The sequence below is a fragment of the Lutjanus erythropterus genome, chromosome 24, assembly GCF_056507025.1.
Source record: "Lutjanus erythropterus isolate fLutEry1 chromosome 24, fLutEry1.hap2, whole genome shotgun sequence".
NCBI lineage: Eukaryota > Metazoa > Chordata > Actinopteri > Lutjaniformes > Lutjanidae > Lutjanus > Lutjanus erythropterus.
Genome location: NC_139340.1, coordinates 8,281,798 through 8,298,271, shown reverse-complemented (window position 1 = coordinate 8,298,271; position 16,474 = coordinate 8,281,798). Strand labels below are relative to the sequence as shown.

Sequence of the window (16,474 nt, the reverse complement as noted above, 5' to 3'; positions counted from 1 at the left end):
GGATGCAGGCCCAGGTCCCTGATGTGAAAGTCCCCTGTGCCGTTCAGCTCTCACATTACTAAGGTTGTTCTACACATGAGTACAAACAGTATTTCCAAAATCCACCCTTAAAAACAGAGCGCCCTCAATATGATAATTTGCACACTGGCTGAAAACCTTTCATCACTGTTTTATGCACACTTGGCAATTGGGTTACTCGCTTTGGTTTTGGCTTTTAAGTAGTTTCACATGTTGGATTGCAAACTTAAGTACTAGTAAAATGACACAGGATTTATCTGGTGTGTGTGTGTGTGTGAGATCGATCTACTTGGGACATAATTCAACATTTTCCTTGCAGCTCACTGTCCAACACTGCTTTGTCTTATCTCTTGCCAGCGCACTGAATCATTTTATACTTCTGGAATAAACTTCTCATTCCTCTGATGAAAATGTGAACTTCTCTGGTGTACTGGATTTGAAATGTTTTATTTTTTTCTTCAAGAACAAAATATAAACCCGGCTCCGACATCCCCTTATATAATAAGCCATTGAAACTCTTCAAATATTTACAAAAGATAGAAAATAAAACAAATAAATACAACCTGCTGTGGCAGCGGCCTCCCCAATAACACTTAAAACTGTAGTAAGTTAATGACTGTTTCTCTTTGAAGGAATCCTATAAGAGAACATTCGCCCTAAAAGAGAAATCACAATTTCTCTACAGTCTTGGACAGTTCAATAAAGATAAAATTGAAAAATCTATGTTTAAGTGAGAAAATATAATATAAGCCAGAATGTCAGCTGCTCCACTGAGCGAATAATAGACCAGTGATCAGTAATGATTAGTGACAGAATCCAGCACCGTATTAGTGGGATACTGGCACATTTTGTAATTGTTATTGCTAAAAGAAATACAGCTTGATGGATGTGACTGGAAGTGAAGCCATGTCTCGAGTCCGTACAGTGACAAATACAGTGGAGCAGCTTTGAATGTAGAAATCCTTCTGTTGCAAAAAAGAGCAAACATCACCATCTTATGTTCTGCAAGAGGAAAAAAGAAATCTGTTAACAGAAAAGACTGATGCACACTGACCCCTACTGGTTACTCGTGGTGAGGACAAGCACAGATCTAATCAACCCAAAAGGGAACTTTGTATAACAAATACAATTAGTATTTAAACAAGAATCGTACATAAAAAATTCCCAAAGATGATACAGCAATCTTACAGCTTTTCAAAGTTTAGACTCAGTCTAAATTTAACGTAACCAAAGGATGTTAAAATAGCGTGACTTTAGATGTCATTCACTGTACAATCTCATCACTTTGAGAGTTTAAGCGAAAGAAATTCACTGAAATCTTATGAGAAGAGTGCAAAAAGCAAACAATGGCATTTTATGGCTTACTGATGTGAAAAATATGTATCCTAATGAAAGCAGGAGCAGCCTTGTCATCATCTTGCGTCAGTTTTTTTTTTCACAGCTTTCAACAGTCCAGTCTATAAACCACACTGCTTAATCTCCATACCAGGTGAAGCAGCTGGAAACAGCATGGCGGTTCCAGAGCAGGCACTTCAGTACTAGCTGTTCCACTAACAGCCTGACTGGGATCCAGTTCAGTTGTCTTTTTTATTTGATTGGCTAGTTCATGTGTTCTGGCCGCTCCCTGGCCCTGTGTCACAGGCACATGCTGCAGCAAAAGTCAGGTATTCCTTCCACTTCCCAGCATCCAGATGCACAAGTACTCGTCGCCCACAGCAAGGTCATCCAGAGAGCACTGATCCGTTGAGGTATGATCCATCCAGGGGCGCCATACAGCTCCACAGGTCAGTCTGTTATGCATCCAAAAAGTCAGTTAGTTTTGACTCCAACATGTTCAACTGTTGCCTGAAACAGAAAAAAATATGAAACAGTCGCTATTTTAGTGGAAATGGTCATTTTTGGATTTTATTTTCAATGCAAACATATAGTGGGGGTTGTATTATATTTGAGGACTACACAATTACATATTCACAACTGATTATAGCTTGCAAAGCCTTCGCTGATCATTTCTAACCCTTTCTGAAAAGAACAATCTGATAATAAACACCTATTTCATGCAGTGACTGGACGTGTAAAACCAAGTACATGAATGTCTTCCAAGACAGACAGTCTGAAAATATATGCATTTATCCGCATTTTTAAATTATATCACACACACCACCCCTACCTACGACAGCAAATTTTGAGTGTGGCCATTCAAAACAACTACAAACACTTTATCTTCTGACAAGTTCAGACAACGCATTGTACAAGCTTCTCGAGCATAACACAGCTCTTAGTCAGTCCTTGTTTTCACTCCAAAAATGGACCACAGACCAAATCAGAAGCAGCCAAAGAATTACCACTGCCGCTGAATGTCATGAGGAACAGCATAATCTGAAAAAATGAAATGAAAATGATACTGATTGCTTCACACGCCTGACAGCAACACAAAAAAGACAAGCTACACAAAATGTGGGATTTACACTATGCTTCAATGGTAGTGTTTCATGTTTCGCTTTACAAGAGAAAAGGCTTTAAGGATGAGGACTATGGTATCTCTTGGAAACCAGCAGACAAAAGTGTCTACACAGTGAATAGATGCTCTAAAACCTATTTAAATATAATTAACCCATTTCCAATGTTTATAGTATGATGTAGCCAACTATAATACTGATAGTTACAAGCTACATCACTATTATAAGGATTGGTATGGATCCATCTAGTATTCGGGCCAATACAGTATTAATGTCCAAGCATGCTGCATTAACACGTAAATTTGTTTTAGATTTCAATAATAAAGACAGCAGACTCACCCTCGTCATCAGAGTCAAATCCAAAGAGGTTTGAACACTTCTGCAGCTGGAGATGACTCTGCAGCTCTTCAGGACTGTTGAAAGTGGTGAAACAGTTGGCACATCGTTGTCTCTGCAGAGCCGTTGTAACCTTTGTCTGCTCAGGAGGGGAACTTCTCTGAGACGCCTGGAAAAACGTCATCTCCTTCCTTCGTTTTGGCATGGTGATGTACTTCTCATCCAGGTACGCTGTAGGTGGTGGACGCAGGTATGGCTTCTTACCATACTCCGCGAGAGCGTCTATGCTCACTGTAGATTTGCCTTCCTCAACTGCTTGTCCATTCATTTTCACAGAGTAACGAGGGCCATTGACTGTAAATTGTGGCATTTCCACTAAGGTTTTTCCCTCGTCTACAGAGCTCTGCAGTACCTCTTCTTTGCCTACAGCAGGGTGCTGGACCTCAGTTTTTGGCTTTGCAAGCTTCTTCGATGCTGATGGAACACCCTGATCTTTACGTTTTTTCTTGACAATCTTTGTGTCTCCTTCTTTAGAAACAACCTTGCGCTTCTTGACAGTCTTTGAGTCACCTTCTTTATGGACCTTGCGGTTCTTATTTGCTTTATTGGGGTCTGAGTTTTTCGTGACATTAGATTTCTTTGATTTTTCCTTTTTCGTTGCCTTCTGCATGTTCTCCTCAGTGGCAGTGGATGGAGAGGTCAAATCATTTGAGGCACTACCTGTGGCAGCAGGGATGGAGGAAGCAGAGCTGTCAGGTGTTGTATTTGAGGTTTCTTCTTTTGCTTGTCCTTCCACATTAGGAGCACTCTCTACTACTGCTGTTGTTGCTGCTGCCGTTTTAGCCTCGTCCTGTTGGTCTTCAGATTTTGACTTGACTTTGACTGTCTTTTTTAATGCAGATGTTTTGCTCCCATCTTTGCATGGTCGTCTTTCCTTGATCATTTTCTTCTCTTTTTTATTAACATCTTTAGGCTTCTTATTTGTCTTGCCTGAGTCTGAAGAAGCACTGTGAGTTTTCTTTTCTTTCTTTACCTCTTTTTTCTTTATGTGTGATTTCTCTGACTTTGTTTCTGTTGCTACCTTCTGTGTTTTCTCTCCTGAGGTGGTGGGCAGTGCAGTTGTCTCATTTAAACAGTCAGTTGGGACAGCAGAAACAGATTTACCAGGGCAGTTTTGTGTTGAGTCTGTGTTTCCTGCTTGCGCTTTTCCCTCCTCATCAGCAGAATTTTCAACTGTTGCTGCTGGTGTTTTGGTCTCAACCTGCGGGACAACAGAATTTGACTTGGCAGGCTTTTTTGAGGCAGACTCTGGTTCTTTGACAGGACATTTTTTCTTAATCTCTGTGTTGGCTTTGTCATTTGTAACCTTGTGCCTCTTTGACTCTCTGGAGTCTGAAAAAGCAATTTGACTGCCATTTTCTTTAGCAGAGGAGTGTTTTCTCATTTTATGCTGTTTAATTTTGACAGCAGTTGATTTCTGTGTTTTGTCTGCTCTGGTGGAAGTGGTTGACTGATTTAAACCATTAGCTGTTGCAATAGGTGTTGAGTTCTTAGACAAGACCCTCTTTTGTTTCACATGCTTGTTCATTGACTTCATCGACTTTGATTCATCAGCTGATGTTTCTCTTGTTTTGACATCATTGACCTGCTGACTCTTCTCTCCTTTTAATTCCTTACTCACAGTTGATATCGCTGCTGCTTTAGAGGGGCTTGCAAGCTGAGTGGGGCTCCTCTGATGCATTTTTTCTTTAACAGTTTCACTGTTTTGACCAGTAGTGTTTTCATCATGCACAGCTTTCTTTTCTTTAGGAGGACGCCCTCTTCTTTTCGGAGGTCTCCCTCTTCTTTTAGCACCTTCAATGTTTACTTTGACCTGTTTTTTCTTGAACTTATACTTCAATTTGATATTGTGTTTTAATAATGATGATGAAACGACTTTGTGACTCTTGACAGGTAACAGGTTTGTCTTTGTTACTTTTCTTAAAGTTTGCCTTAATCTCAGAGTAGGGCCAGAGGACTGTGTCGAGGTGTCCTTGTTAGCAAGATTCTTCAAGACATGAGAATCCTCCTCACCGCTCTCTTTCAACAGAGATGCTCTGACAGTGGTCGAAGAAGCCTTCACGTGTTTTGTTGTTGATATGTTATGTGAAGTTTGTCCTCTCGACCGATGAGTAGCCTTTATGCTCACAGTCTTATTCACAGTAGTGGCTGCAGTTTCATCTTTTGGCTTACGATCAGGATGCATCTTCCCAGCCGGAGAGTTATTGTGTTTGACACCTGTTTGCTCATTTGTTTTCTTGTCTGGGTTAGTTGGTTTGGAAGCATAGTGCTCTCTTTCATGAAGGTTCAGTGCCCAGAGACAAATAAATAGTTGAGAACAACCAGGGAGGCAGCACACTGCCTGCAGTGGACTGTGCTTCCTGGCGTGGCGTCTCATTTCCATTCCGGTTTTGAACCTGGCAGGACAACCCTGATGAAGGCAAGGATGCCGAGGAGTGACTCTGTGTCTTTCAACGTGGTGTTGAAAATGCTTGAAACTCCACAAAACCCTCATGCAAATACTACATTTGCCATTTCCAATACGGAACGCCAGCCTTAAAGGTGTGACCTCACCATAGTGATCTTCGAGAGCATGGTATAGGAGTGCAACACGGTTTTTTGACACATCTGTGAACCAAGCACAACCATCCACAGGACAGCAAATTTTCTCTTGTGGCTCCACACCTTTCTCAACAACTTTCCCATCTTGTTTTGTCACCTTCATTTTAGTGGAACAGCTCAGCTCTTTCTCTGCCTGAACTGATGTTGCAGAATCCATCTTTTTATCTTGGTTTTCTTGTAACCTGGGATCACTGGTTCTTCCTTTAGAGACCATCTGCCGGGTATGTGTCTGCTTAGCTTTCAACTTTTTCGGTCTGCCAAGCTTTTTCTTTTTATCAATATGCCCATTTACTTTGTTTATGGGAGTTTTACTATTAAGGTGCTTGGATGCAGGTTGTTTCTTTTCTTGTACAGGTGGCCCGTCCACTGGTTTGTCATTGGATCTCAACTTTCTGGATCCAGGTGGGGTTAAATCTGGAAGGCTTACTGATTTAGGGCAGACATCAGATTTTCTTGGTCTCCCACGACCACGGTGACCAGAGGACATGTTTGTGGTATTAGCTTTGGCAGAGTTCTTGGGTGTGGAGATGTCTTTGGTCTCAGAGACCCTGCTTTCGTGGGCTTTGTTCTGCTCTGCTTTGCTTTGCCTCTTGAGCTTCTCAATATGGTCAGACAGGTGCATCATGGCCAGGAGGTCATCTTTGAACCTCGTCCCACAGAACATGCACTCATCTCTCCGATAATGGAACATAGCATGAGCTACAACACGAGTTCCCTTAAAGACCTTGCTGCAGAAGGTACAACAGTACTCCAACTTGGATTCCTCTGTTTCAGGTTCACTGTCCTCAGATGCTTCTGGATCAATATCCTGAGTTTCCTCTTTCATCCCTTGTACATCAACAACTGCAGAGGCTCCGAGTCCTGGTACAGAGCAGCTGGAGGTAGTTTGTAATTTGTGAGGACCTTTAGGTTTTCTTCCAGCTCCTGACTTTTTGGAGACACTGTCCTCTGAAATTGCCCGTTTGTGAGCAAGTGTCTCAGGTGCAAGCTCAGTAACCATTTCAGTCACTAAAGTCAGAGCAGATATGTCATTTATACTGTCCTGATCTGCCGGTGTTCTAGTAGTGACCATTGTTCCTCCAGGACTTGTGTCATTTTCACGAGGTGCATGTCCTTCTGAGAGTTTGGTTGAAATATCCACCTTGGAAATGCTGTTGCTGACAGTGGTGAGCACCTCTTTAGAGTCCGTTTCAAGTTGCTTCCTGTCTCTGAGAATATCTTGAGACTGTGAGGGCACAAGATCAGCAGTTCCAATGTCTGAAATGCTGGCCATATTGGAGACTTCTTCAGTAACTGCCATCTGACTGTTGTCCACAGTTGGGGTCTCTGAAATCTCAGATGAAGTTGTAGTTTTCAAAGCATCTTTCACAGTTTGAGCTTTACAGACGTTATCTAAACCTGGGGATGGAGTCACTTTACCTGCTGTTGGGGTTTGTGAGGCAATAGTGACTTTCATTTCTACAGCAGACTCTTCAGAGAGCTCTCTTGTTTGAGCTTGCAGGACTTTATCTAACACTGGGGCTTCTGTCACTTCAGTTTCAGCTGAGGTCTGTGATCCACTGGCAACTTTAATCTCAGCAGCAGACTTTTCATGGACCTCTCTTGTCTTGGTTTGAGAGACCTTTCCTGTGATTTGAGCTTGAGGGAGCTTATCTAAAACTGGTGATTCTATCACTTTTGCTGCTGCTCGTGTCTGTGAACCAACAGTAACTTTCATCTCAACAGAGGACTTATCAGAAAGCTCTCTGGCTGAAGATGTCTTTCGTGTTATTCCTTTTGTAGTTTGGAGTGAAAGGACTTTTTCTAAAACTCTGCATTCTGTGACTTCAGCTGCTGCTGGTGTCTGAAAGGCAGGAGCACCTTTAATCTCGGCGGCAGGCTTTTCACAGATCTCTTTCTGAGCATCTTTTGGAGGGCTTCCCTGCACTGAGGAGCGTGTGATTGTTGATACTGAGCCTTGAATATTCAACCCATTGCCCTTTCCTCTCTGTCGTCGAGCATAACAGTGCAGCTGTTGTACAAGCATAGTTGCATCTCGCGCCCTAAGAATGACCTCTTTGCGATGTAGAGTCTTCACAGGTGGTGCTGTGGCAGGAAGCTTCACTGTTGGTTTGTAAAGAAGCACTTGAGGGAACCCTCTCTGTCTGTTGCAAGTTTCCTCATTAAATGTACCCAACAGTTCATTATCTGGTAGAGAGAGCTCAAGAATTACTTGTGGAGGGGCGGCTGATTTAAGACAGTCCAAAGACAATTCTTTCTGGTATTTACTGTTGTTTTCCCTTGCCATTAAATGAGAGTTGACAGAAGGTTTGTGTTTTGCATTGTTCTTGATCTGACCAGTTTCAGACCTCTTTTCAACAGATGATCGATGGTGCTTTTGATGTTTCAACCCATGCTTTCTCATCCTCGGAGGAACATTATTCTCTTCAAGAGTTCCTGAGTCTTCCAGAAGCCACTTGGGTGTTCGAATCCTCCGCTTTTGTGGGTTCTTCTCAGAGAGTCGTGTAGTGCGTCTTAGTTCTCCATTGTCCTGTAGTCTGTCTAGCTGCCAAAACGAACGCCTCAAAGGCTCAGATGATGTCCCTTGGTTGCCCTTCTTCCTTACAGTGTGGTCAACATTTAGACGAGTTTTGCCTGGGCCCACCTTTAATCTCTTGGATGCAGCGTCAGTATCCTCTTTAAGGTGGCGCTTTTTAGCTGTGGCCTGAGGTGCCCCTTTGCTTCCTTTTTGACATACTGATGTGCTTGACCGGAAAGCAGATTCTTTGGTGCAATAGTTAAGGATCCATTTGTCCTCCATGATTTCCTCAAGAGCGGCACTAACCACCTTCTCACTCATCAGTTTCAAACAGTTGGTCCGCAAAGCAATGAGGTTCCAAAACTCTGGGTCAAAATACAGGTCCTTCTTTAAGACCTGAGAAGAGACAGAAAAGAAAATGTTTTGGTACTACAATATGGAAAACAGCAGGCAACAATGTCATGTACCAATTCTGTACTGCCAAACTATGTTTTTTTCTCTGTCATGATTTGTTAGAAAGGCGCTCTACCTGCAGGGTTTCAAATCGAACATGATTTCTGATGGGGCTGTACTCCACATGGTACTCCTGATCAGGATGCATGTAAAGAAGGTACACCATCTTGTAGGCTTCAACAGTGCGTTCCAGGAAGAAGACAAGAAGAGCACATGCCCGGCAAACCTCCAGGTCATTGGGTAACAGGCCAGCAATGGTTTTGTAGATTAGGGACTTGGTGATGACATCACAGGGAGGGCAAGACTCCAGGGCATTAGCGCAAAGCTCCACACAGAACTGGATACCATCTTCACCCAGCTAGTGAGACACAAAGGACTTTTTAAGTATCAATTCAATACATAAACCCCAAAACAAATGTAGTCAAATACAAATAAGTAGTGTTATAAAAATACACTGCAGTTAAAATGTATGTCTTACTTCTTGCAGTATGGCTCTGATGAATGGGAAGATTGAGCTGACATTTGTGGCAGACAGCATCAGCTGATGACTCTCCTCAAGTACAGTTTCCTTGGGTGTTTTCAACCGGCTATGAAGTTTACTCCACACGAAGACAAGATCACTGGAAAGAACACATTTAAAAATGATTAATTTAACAGTGAGTAAATCAATGTATAGCTTGGGTAGAAATTAGGTAGCCTTCACTAGGCCTCTAGGTGTGATAAACAGACCTCCTATTACACTTGCATCAAATTTAAATTTACTTACCACAAAAAGTACATGTCCCCCCTGCGGAGCTGCTGTGAGAGGAAGGCTCTGCTGAGGGCGAGTAGCAGCTCATCCTTTTCTTCACACTCCAAACTACAGATGATGTGTATTGCATCTTTACCATTGAAGTCAGCCACCTGAGAAACAGGACAACGGAAGCATCAGTTCTTTACCCTCACAGATTCTCATACATATAATTTTGGCATAACTGTGTGGTAGCTAAGCAACAGGTACAACAGACTAAAGCGAATATTCTTGCCATTTGACTGAAAGACAGGCTAGTCTGAGGCATAGAACAGTCCACCCACCTCTCTGTGTAGGCTGTCATGCTGTGAAGTTTTTAAAAGCCACGTGAGGTAGACCTGGAGGAAGAATAAGTGTTGTCCTGCTGTGGGATGCCAAGCACAACACTTAGCCAGGGCCATAGCCTCACTGACCCGCTCACAGGATAAGAGGTAGCGCACCCGAAGCTCAAAGAACACCGGCAGCTCAGAGCTGATGCACCCATCCACTGAGGAAAAGTCGAGCCAGAGGAGAGAGGGAGAGAGAGAAGTGGTTTTAGTTTCAGTGATTATAACAAATCACAAGAAAATGATCTTTTCTGGATAAGTACTGGGCACAATTTTGAACAATTACCTAAATAATATGCAGTACTAAAAGCACGATAAAATGCAAAGCAACACACCAAACTGACACAATTGGCTCGCTTTTGCAGGCAGCTTTCAGGAAAGGTTTGAAACAAATGAGCTCAGATGAGATATCAATCTACACAACGAGAGCCAACTCTGGGCTATAGTGTGGTCAATGATGGCAGCAGTGTTGGGCAAGCTACAAATGTTAACCACTTTACCTACCTTCATTCTGAGGTAAATTGGACTCACTGAGGATTGCCTGTAAGGCTGGGCAGGCCCAAGGCCCACCGCCCCGAACCATCCGCTCAACCTGAAGTAAATGAACATTCTGATGCCTCGCAAGGGCCAAATAACATTCCTGAAAGAGAATGAGGACAAAAATGATTTCTTTAAGTGCTAATATAACAATGAATGTAATAAGAGCACCATAACACTGTACTGAAGTTTTAAGACTTCTGTTCTGTTGCACTGGGAAGATGATCAGCACTTCACTCTCACCTGGAATGTAACAGTGAAGTGTTTCAGTGGCTCCTGATTTAAGTCCTTCTGGTCAAAGAACAGCAGCAACTCAAAAACACTCCTGTGAACAGATCAAAATTGTTTGGCTTTCTCCTACAAATCCACATTTTAAACAGTATACACCAACTGTTATCTCAATATGTACAAAATGCAATTATTTGTCTGGATGTAAAGATACTGTGATAAAGAAGCAGGCAAGCACTTAAGTGGTAGGCAGGAGGGGGGAGGCCCTGGGGAAGTGATGGAGCAGGGTCAAGTTCACAGCTGGCAGCACGCCAGGGTTTTTCCTGGCTCACAAATTTAGTTGTAGGAGCCAACGGACACAATAAACTTCTGATTTCATAAACATTGCCACCACTTCTCTCCAAATATACAAGAAAAAGAGAGCTGATTTTTTATGTGTGCTTTTTCAGTGACCATTGTGCAAGGCCAGATACCTGAGGGGAAATAAAGGCATTCATTCACAATTAAACCAACGTTTAACGTAGACAGTGACGCAAAACTGAACAAACCAGGAGCCAAATGAAACAAAAACAGTTAATGATTATTCAAATTGGGATGTTTTGTCATTCTTGGAACAATTCAACAAAAAATTATTAACAACATCTCCACGGATCAACTGCGAGCTTGTGGTTATAACTGATGTTCTTATTAACTAATTTTGGCAAGTAATTGTTATAAGTAAAACAGATAAGACAACAGGTTCCAGTAAAATATGCAGGTGTGTATCACATTTATGGGGACAATATATGCTTTACAAAACACCACACGACTAGCATTAAGATGACGCCTCTGCCGGTCACAGTTGCACAAACGCTTCAAAAACTGGTGCTGCTGGCTTCGCCCCGGACATTAAAAGTGAAGAGATTTGGAGATGGTAAAAGGAGGAATTGAGATATCAAAGTGTGTTTGTGGCTCTGTCAGGAGCACATTGTGCTGCTATCACCTATGGCAAATTCAGCTAACTGTGTTACATGACCATGTCAGGTGCTGCAAGCCTATGTGATGTCTTATGTGACTGAAAACCACATGTTGCTTTCACCTGACTTCAACCCTGAGTGAGAGTGACTACAACAGCATTTACATATGCTACCATAGATTTTGGGATATCTTTTAAGCAAACACAAGTAGTGATAACTTCTTTGGAAACAATTCTAAATCATAGCACTTGTCAGTTGATTTGTTTGTCACCTTCAAGCTGCAAGTAAAATCTGTGAAGTCTTCAAAGACTGAAAGCAACCTCTTAAGGGAGTTCTGTGTACTTACAAGGCCAGACTGCTGAGTGTGTGGAGCACATGATCACAGTTTGATGTGAAGAAGGTGGAGGCTTGAGCAAAGTAGCACAGAGCTTTCTCAAGGATCCTGAGCTGAGGCAGCGGCACCTGCCAGCGAGAGGCATACTCTTCCACCAGCTGCATGGAGAAAAGACAAAACAAAGTTGAGTCAGAGACAAAATTACAAGGACAAATAACCGTTTGTATCATGTTTAAATCTGTGGCAATGCTGGATGTTTCAGCTGCAATTAAAAGAGATGATGCAACAGGTGCAAGTAGGGTGCAAAATTAACTTTTATGTCCACCAGCCAAATGGTTAGTGAATGTTTAAATTATGGATTATCATCATTATCTTGAAAAACAGCAACTTGTCCTACATGTGGCTGGTGTGAATTGTGTGCCCTGGGTAAGAGGCTCAGCCTGGTCACAATAATATCAAACAATCAGAGCTGCAGCAGTTAGTCAATTGCCAGAATAAAATAGTCAATGAAAAATGAACTATTTTGATAACTGATTAATTATTTAAGTAAAAAATAACAACTACATCAAAAACCATCATCCTTTCTCTGCCTTTCTCTGCCTTACAATATTGTAAATGTATTATCTTTGGCGTTTTGATTGCTGACATTCTGAAACCTTTTCACATTTTTCTGGTATATTATAGACTAAACTATTAATTGAGAAAATAATAAGGAGATTAACTGGTAATGAAAATAGGGCTGTAACTAACAATTACTTTCTTTACTGATTAATCCGCAGATCATTTTCAGGATCCATCAATTTACTCTTCAGTCTATAAAATGAGTCCTCTTATGTCCAACCAACAGTCCAAAACACAAAGACTTACTATCATAAATGATAAAGAAAAGATGCAAATCCTTTAAAATCTTATATGACTTTAAAACCAAGACAAAACAGATTGCTAACGAGTTAAATGATGACACCTACAACAACTCATACATGTGAATAATCAGCATAGCTGAGCCACACCTTTTATTTTATTGCTCAAACCATACTTCATTTTACAATGAAGCGAGCCCTGGCACAGCCAGCACTGTGACTGGAATAGTTGTCTGCAGCTTTCCCCTTTTCCTGCAGTGCACTATAATAAATGATGTAAGTCAGGGGCCTGCCGGCAACCAAAATGTGACACTTGGTGCAGCTTTACACAATACTTAGTTGTCCTGTCAGATCCCTGAAATAAAATGTTGTTATACAGTAGTGCCCTCTAATGGTGGCGATCCAAGACATCACTCTTGTGCACCACTGGAATCCTGTGAATGTCAGCTATCAGCAATCATGTTGTCAGGTCTTTGTCCAATCAGTAGAACAGGTTCTCAACAAAATTAAACTGGATCAAGTTATGAAGCATTGCAAATTCAGTCTGGGGGTCTATTTGATTCAAAACCTTCATGTGCTTTATCAATTAACCTTCATGAGTGACCAAACTGTTTTCATACTGAGCTAAAGCTTGAATTTATAGTTTGAACAGCATGCCAGTAGACCAATGGCAAAATAAGAATTAATATCTTGGATTTGTCACCAGGAAACAGCAGACTAGACTATTTTCCACTGTCAGTACTGAAGTTAGTACCTTGTTTATTACTCCCTTATGTTACATTCTAAAATTTACTAGCAATCCCTGAAAACTAAAACTTAAATAATTTTTCAATCTGATTTATTTTTTCCTTTCACGATTTCAAGACCTCTTTGCTTCTTTATCTTAAATCCACCTGCTCTTGTTTCTGGTTGCATGTACCTTTATTTTTAGCTTATACATAGACTCAGTATTTTTGGCACACATGTATTTGTAACAGACGAAACAGGTGCGATTTGTGATGTACACAGAGTACTTATGTGTATGTCCTTGTTAGTGTTATTACATTGATTGTGTGGTGTTGTTAGAGTGTTTAATTCACTATTATTACCATTAGTTACGTATTTATGTTTTTTGTTAACAGTAACCCCCCTGAAAACAAGTTGCTGCTACTGACGGGCTTATTGTCAAACAAAATCGTATCAATAAAGACAATAAATGTAATTTTCATTAAATATACTTGCTGGTGTTATTCATCTAACATAGGTTTCATTTGTTGTAATTGTTTTGATTTTTAATGACAGTCCCTTTTTGCTGGTTTTATCTGCTTGGATTTTATTGACTGTTCTTTTTCAAGTTTAATTCATTTGCTTAGAAACTGTTTTCATGATTTGCTTGTTATGAGGTGGTTCCCTTGTGTAATTGATGATGAATCAATTATTAAATTAAGACTGTTTGGTAATGATTAGTGGGTCTGAACAATATCTTAAGAATAAATGTCCAAATTCTCTGATTCAAGATTCTTAAATATGAATATTTTATGGTTTCTTTCCTCCTCCATTTCAGGAAAATGAACAACTTTGGGTTTTGGGCCAAGCAAATTATATGAGGACATCACCTTGGGCTTTGGGAGATACTGACTGACATTTATCACCATTTTCTTTCATTTTATAGCTCAAACAATTAATTGATTAGTTGGGACAATAATCAACGGATTAATCAACAACGAAATGAGCATTAACTGCAGCCCTACTGCCTTGTGTGAGGCACTTTATAACATGGATTTGGAAAGTAAAATAAATATTGCTATTACTAATGTATACATTAAGGTATTCAGGGTGTGAGGACATGTAGCACCTTATCTATTACTGTATCAGTACATCTAGCATGTCCTGTTGCTTGGGGGTTGAGACAGGTCATTAAGCCACATTTAGAAGTTGAACTTTAAGGCAAATGTTTTATTATGCAGGCTGCTAATAGCATGGCAACCTCACATTAGAGATAAACTAACATCTGCTAAATTAATTTCAAGTTAAATGATTTCCAAACGTGTTGCAAACGTGCAAAAAGTTGTCCAGTCCGGTAGGTAAACATTCAGCGTCCTAACTAAGCTAACTTGCAGGCAGAACGTTGGCTAGCTGGGCAGCTGGCTGAAGCGATTAGCCGAGTTAGCTTACTAGCTGTACAGTGAACAATCATTATCTAAATATGGCTGATTTACAGGCTCCGGTGGTTCGGTAACGTCTCTTGAATCTGAGCCTCGGTTATCAGACGTAATATTTAACAGATGTTACGGTAAAGGGTTTGTTTTTAAGGCGACTGCGACTCGTTAGCTAGCTGCTAAACAGGCTAACGGCTAATGCTAGCAGTGTAACGGCCAGTTCTGGGGGAGGGGAGTCGGCTAACATATATGCTCTTATCTTCGAAAACAAGCCTGTCACCAAGTTTAGCTCCGGCTCCTTACCTTACGAAAGTCCGTGCAGAACGGTTTACTATCGACCTGCAGTTCATCACTTGTGTATCGGCTCAACAAACTCTGCAATTGTTGTTCAAGCCCCTCCAACTCGTACACACTGCCCTCCTCCGCCATACTGCCTGTCTAGCCTTCCTCGTAGCATCTACCACACAACACATACATCGCCACGGTCAACGACTACATTGACAGCGCTGATTGGATACTGCCAACGTAAAGGGGCTCGCTCCTTTTCTCTTCCAGCGTACGCCGGAGGGGGCGGAGTCTAAACTCCGCAATTAAAGAAGATTGGCCCTAATGAAGCCCCGCCGAGACGGCGTTAAGAGGAGATGATTACATACGCAATAAACCACATGGCAGACACAAACACAGCGCGTTAATGACTGTTAATATCTGCGTTCACGTCCCGTTTCATGAACTTGGCAATACAATAAATGAAGCCACTACAGAGTCAACCTGCTGTTAAAAACGGTGCGCAACATATATATGAATTAATTATCACGACTGCCACCACTTTTATTCACGTTTTATCATACAATTATATTATAAAATGGTATTTTATGTTTTATTTATATACTTAATTGATTATTATTAATAAGTTATTACAAAAAGCCTCACAGTTCAATGAATAATATTTTTTAAATAGTTCTAACAATCTTTTACTCTGTTAATCAGGATTTACTTATTTTATATATGCACCAAGAGTGACACATACATCTCTTGATATGTATGTATGCTATTGGTACTCTGTGATGTCATGGTGCAAGTATTTTTCAATACATGTCTAATGTCCTTTTAATACATTTCTGTTTTTTGCTGTTCTTTCACATAACTAAGGACACGTGTGGAAAAAATAACTCAGGGGTGGGGGTCATTCTATGGGACAAACACAAGATGCCGCAGACAGATTTCCTCATGTTCTCTGTCTATTTCATTTTACACAACATGCAAATTAACTGTAACTTTCCTATGATAATACAAATCTGTTTTTTCTTCAGACATCAAATAATGTTATAAGAAAGACAGAAGTTAATTACTGTGTCATGATGCTTGTTTCTTACAGTTGTTTATTCTTGTTGCTGCCTTAATCCATTTAACCCTCATCCTTGTATGTTAAATATGTTGATGAGGGTTAAATGGATTAAGGCAGTGATTCAGAACCAACTTTTCTTGGCTTGTGAATAAATAAAGTAATGTCTTCTTGTGTGGATGTCAGTTATGATCAGTTCAACCAAACAGTAATTTCCTTCCCAGGTAATTTAATTAGAAGGATAATTAGAGGCATGAAGAGAAGAGAAATGGATTATTGGGAAGTATTGGGAAACTGAAAAAAATAAACAGATTTTTTGATTAGTAGTAGTTGTAGCAGAAAATCATGATGCACAATAGGGATTTTTTTTCAGCCAATAAGTAACCAGCATTTACCTGCTTTTTATAGCTGATTTGATAAAATATATAATTAAATTATTGAAATAATACTTAATAACATATCGGCTTCCCTACCCTACAAGAAATATGTTTTTGTTTTCAAATTTATTAATCCTGTGACCC

At 40.6% G+C, this 16,474-nt stretch overlaps 1 protein-coding gene across 2 annotated transcripts; it reads right to left on the bottom strand.

Moving 5' to 3' along the window:
* Window positions 1-448: 448 nt before the first annotated feature.
* On the bottom strand, window positions 449-15,102 carry LOC146304659 (uncharacterized). Of its 2 annotated transcripts, none has more exons than XM_084713971.1 (10): window positions 14,915-15,102; window positions 11,626-11,771; window positions 10,339-10,420; window positions 10,063-10,198; window positions 9,517-9,719; window positions 9,209-9,345; window positions 8,921-9,062; window positions 8,519-8,800; window positions 2,814-8,385; window positions 449-1,863 (listed from the first exon to the last, which is right to left on the bottom strand). In XM_084713971.1, exons 1-10 carry the CDS (start codon window positions 15,038-15,040, stop codon window positions 1,853-1,855), a joined length of 6,837 nt encoding a protein of 2,278 aa, XP_084570097.1. In that variant the 5' UTR covers window positions 15,041-15,102; the 3' UTR covers window positions 449-1,852. The 2 variants fall into 2 exon arrangements, with proteins under 2 accessions (XP_084570097.1, XP_084570096.1); XM_084713970.1 differs by having other exon boundaries at window positions 449-1,808; window positions 14,915-15,073.
* Window positions 15,103-16,474: the final 1,372 nt, after the last annotated feature.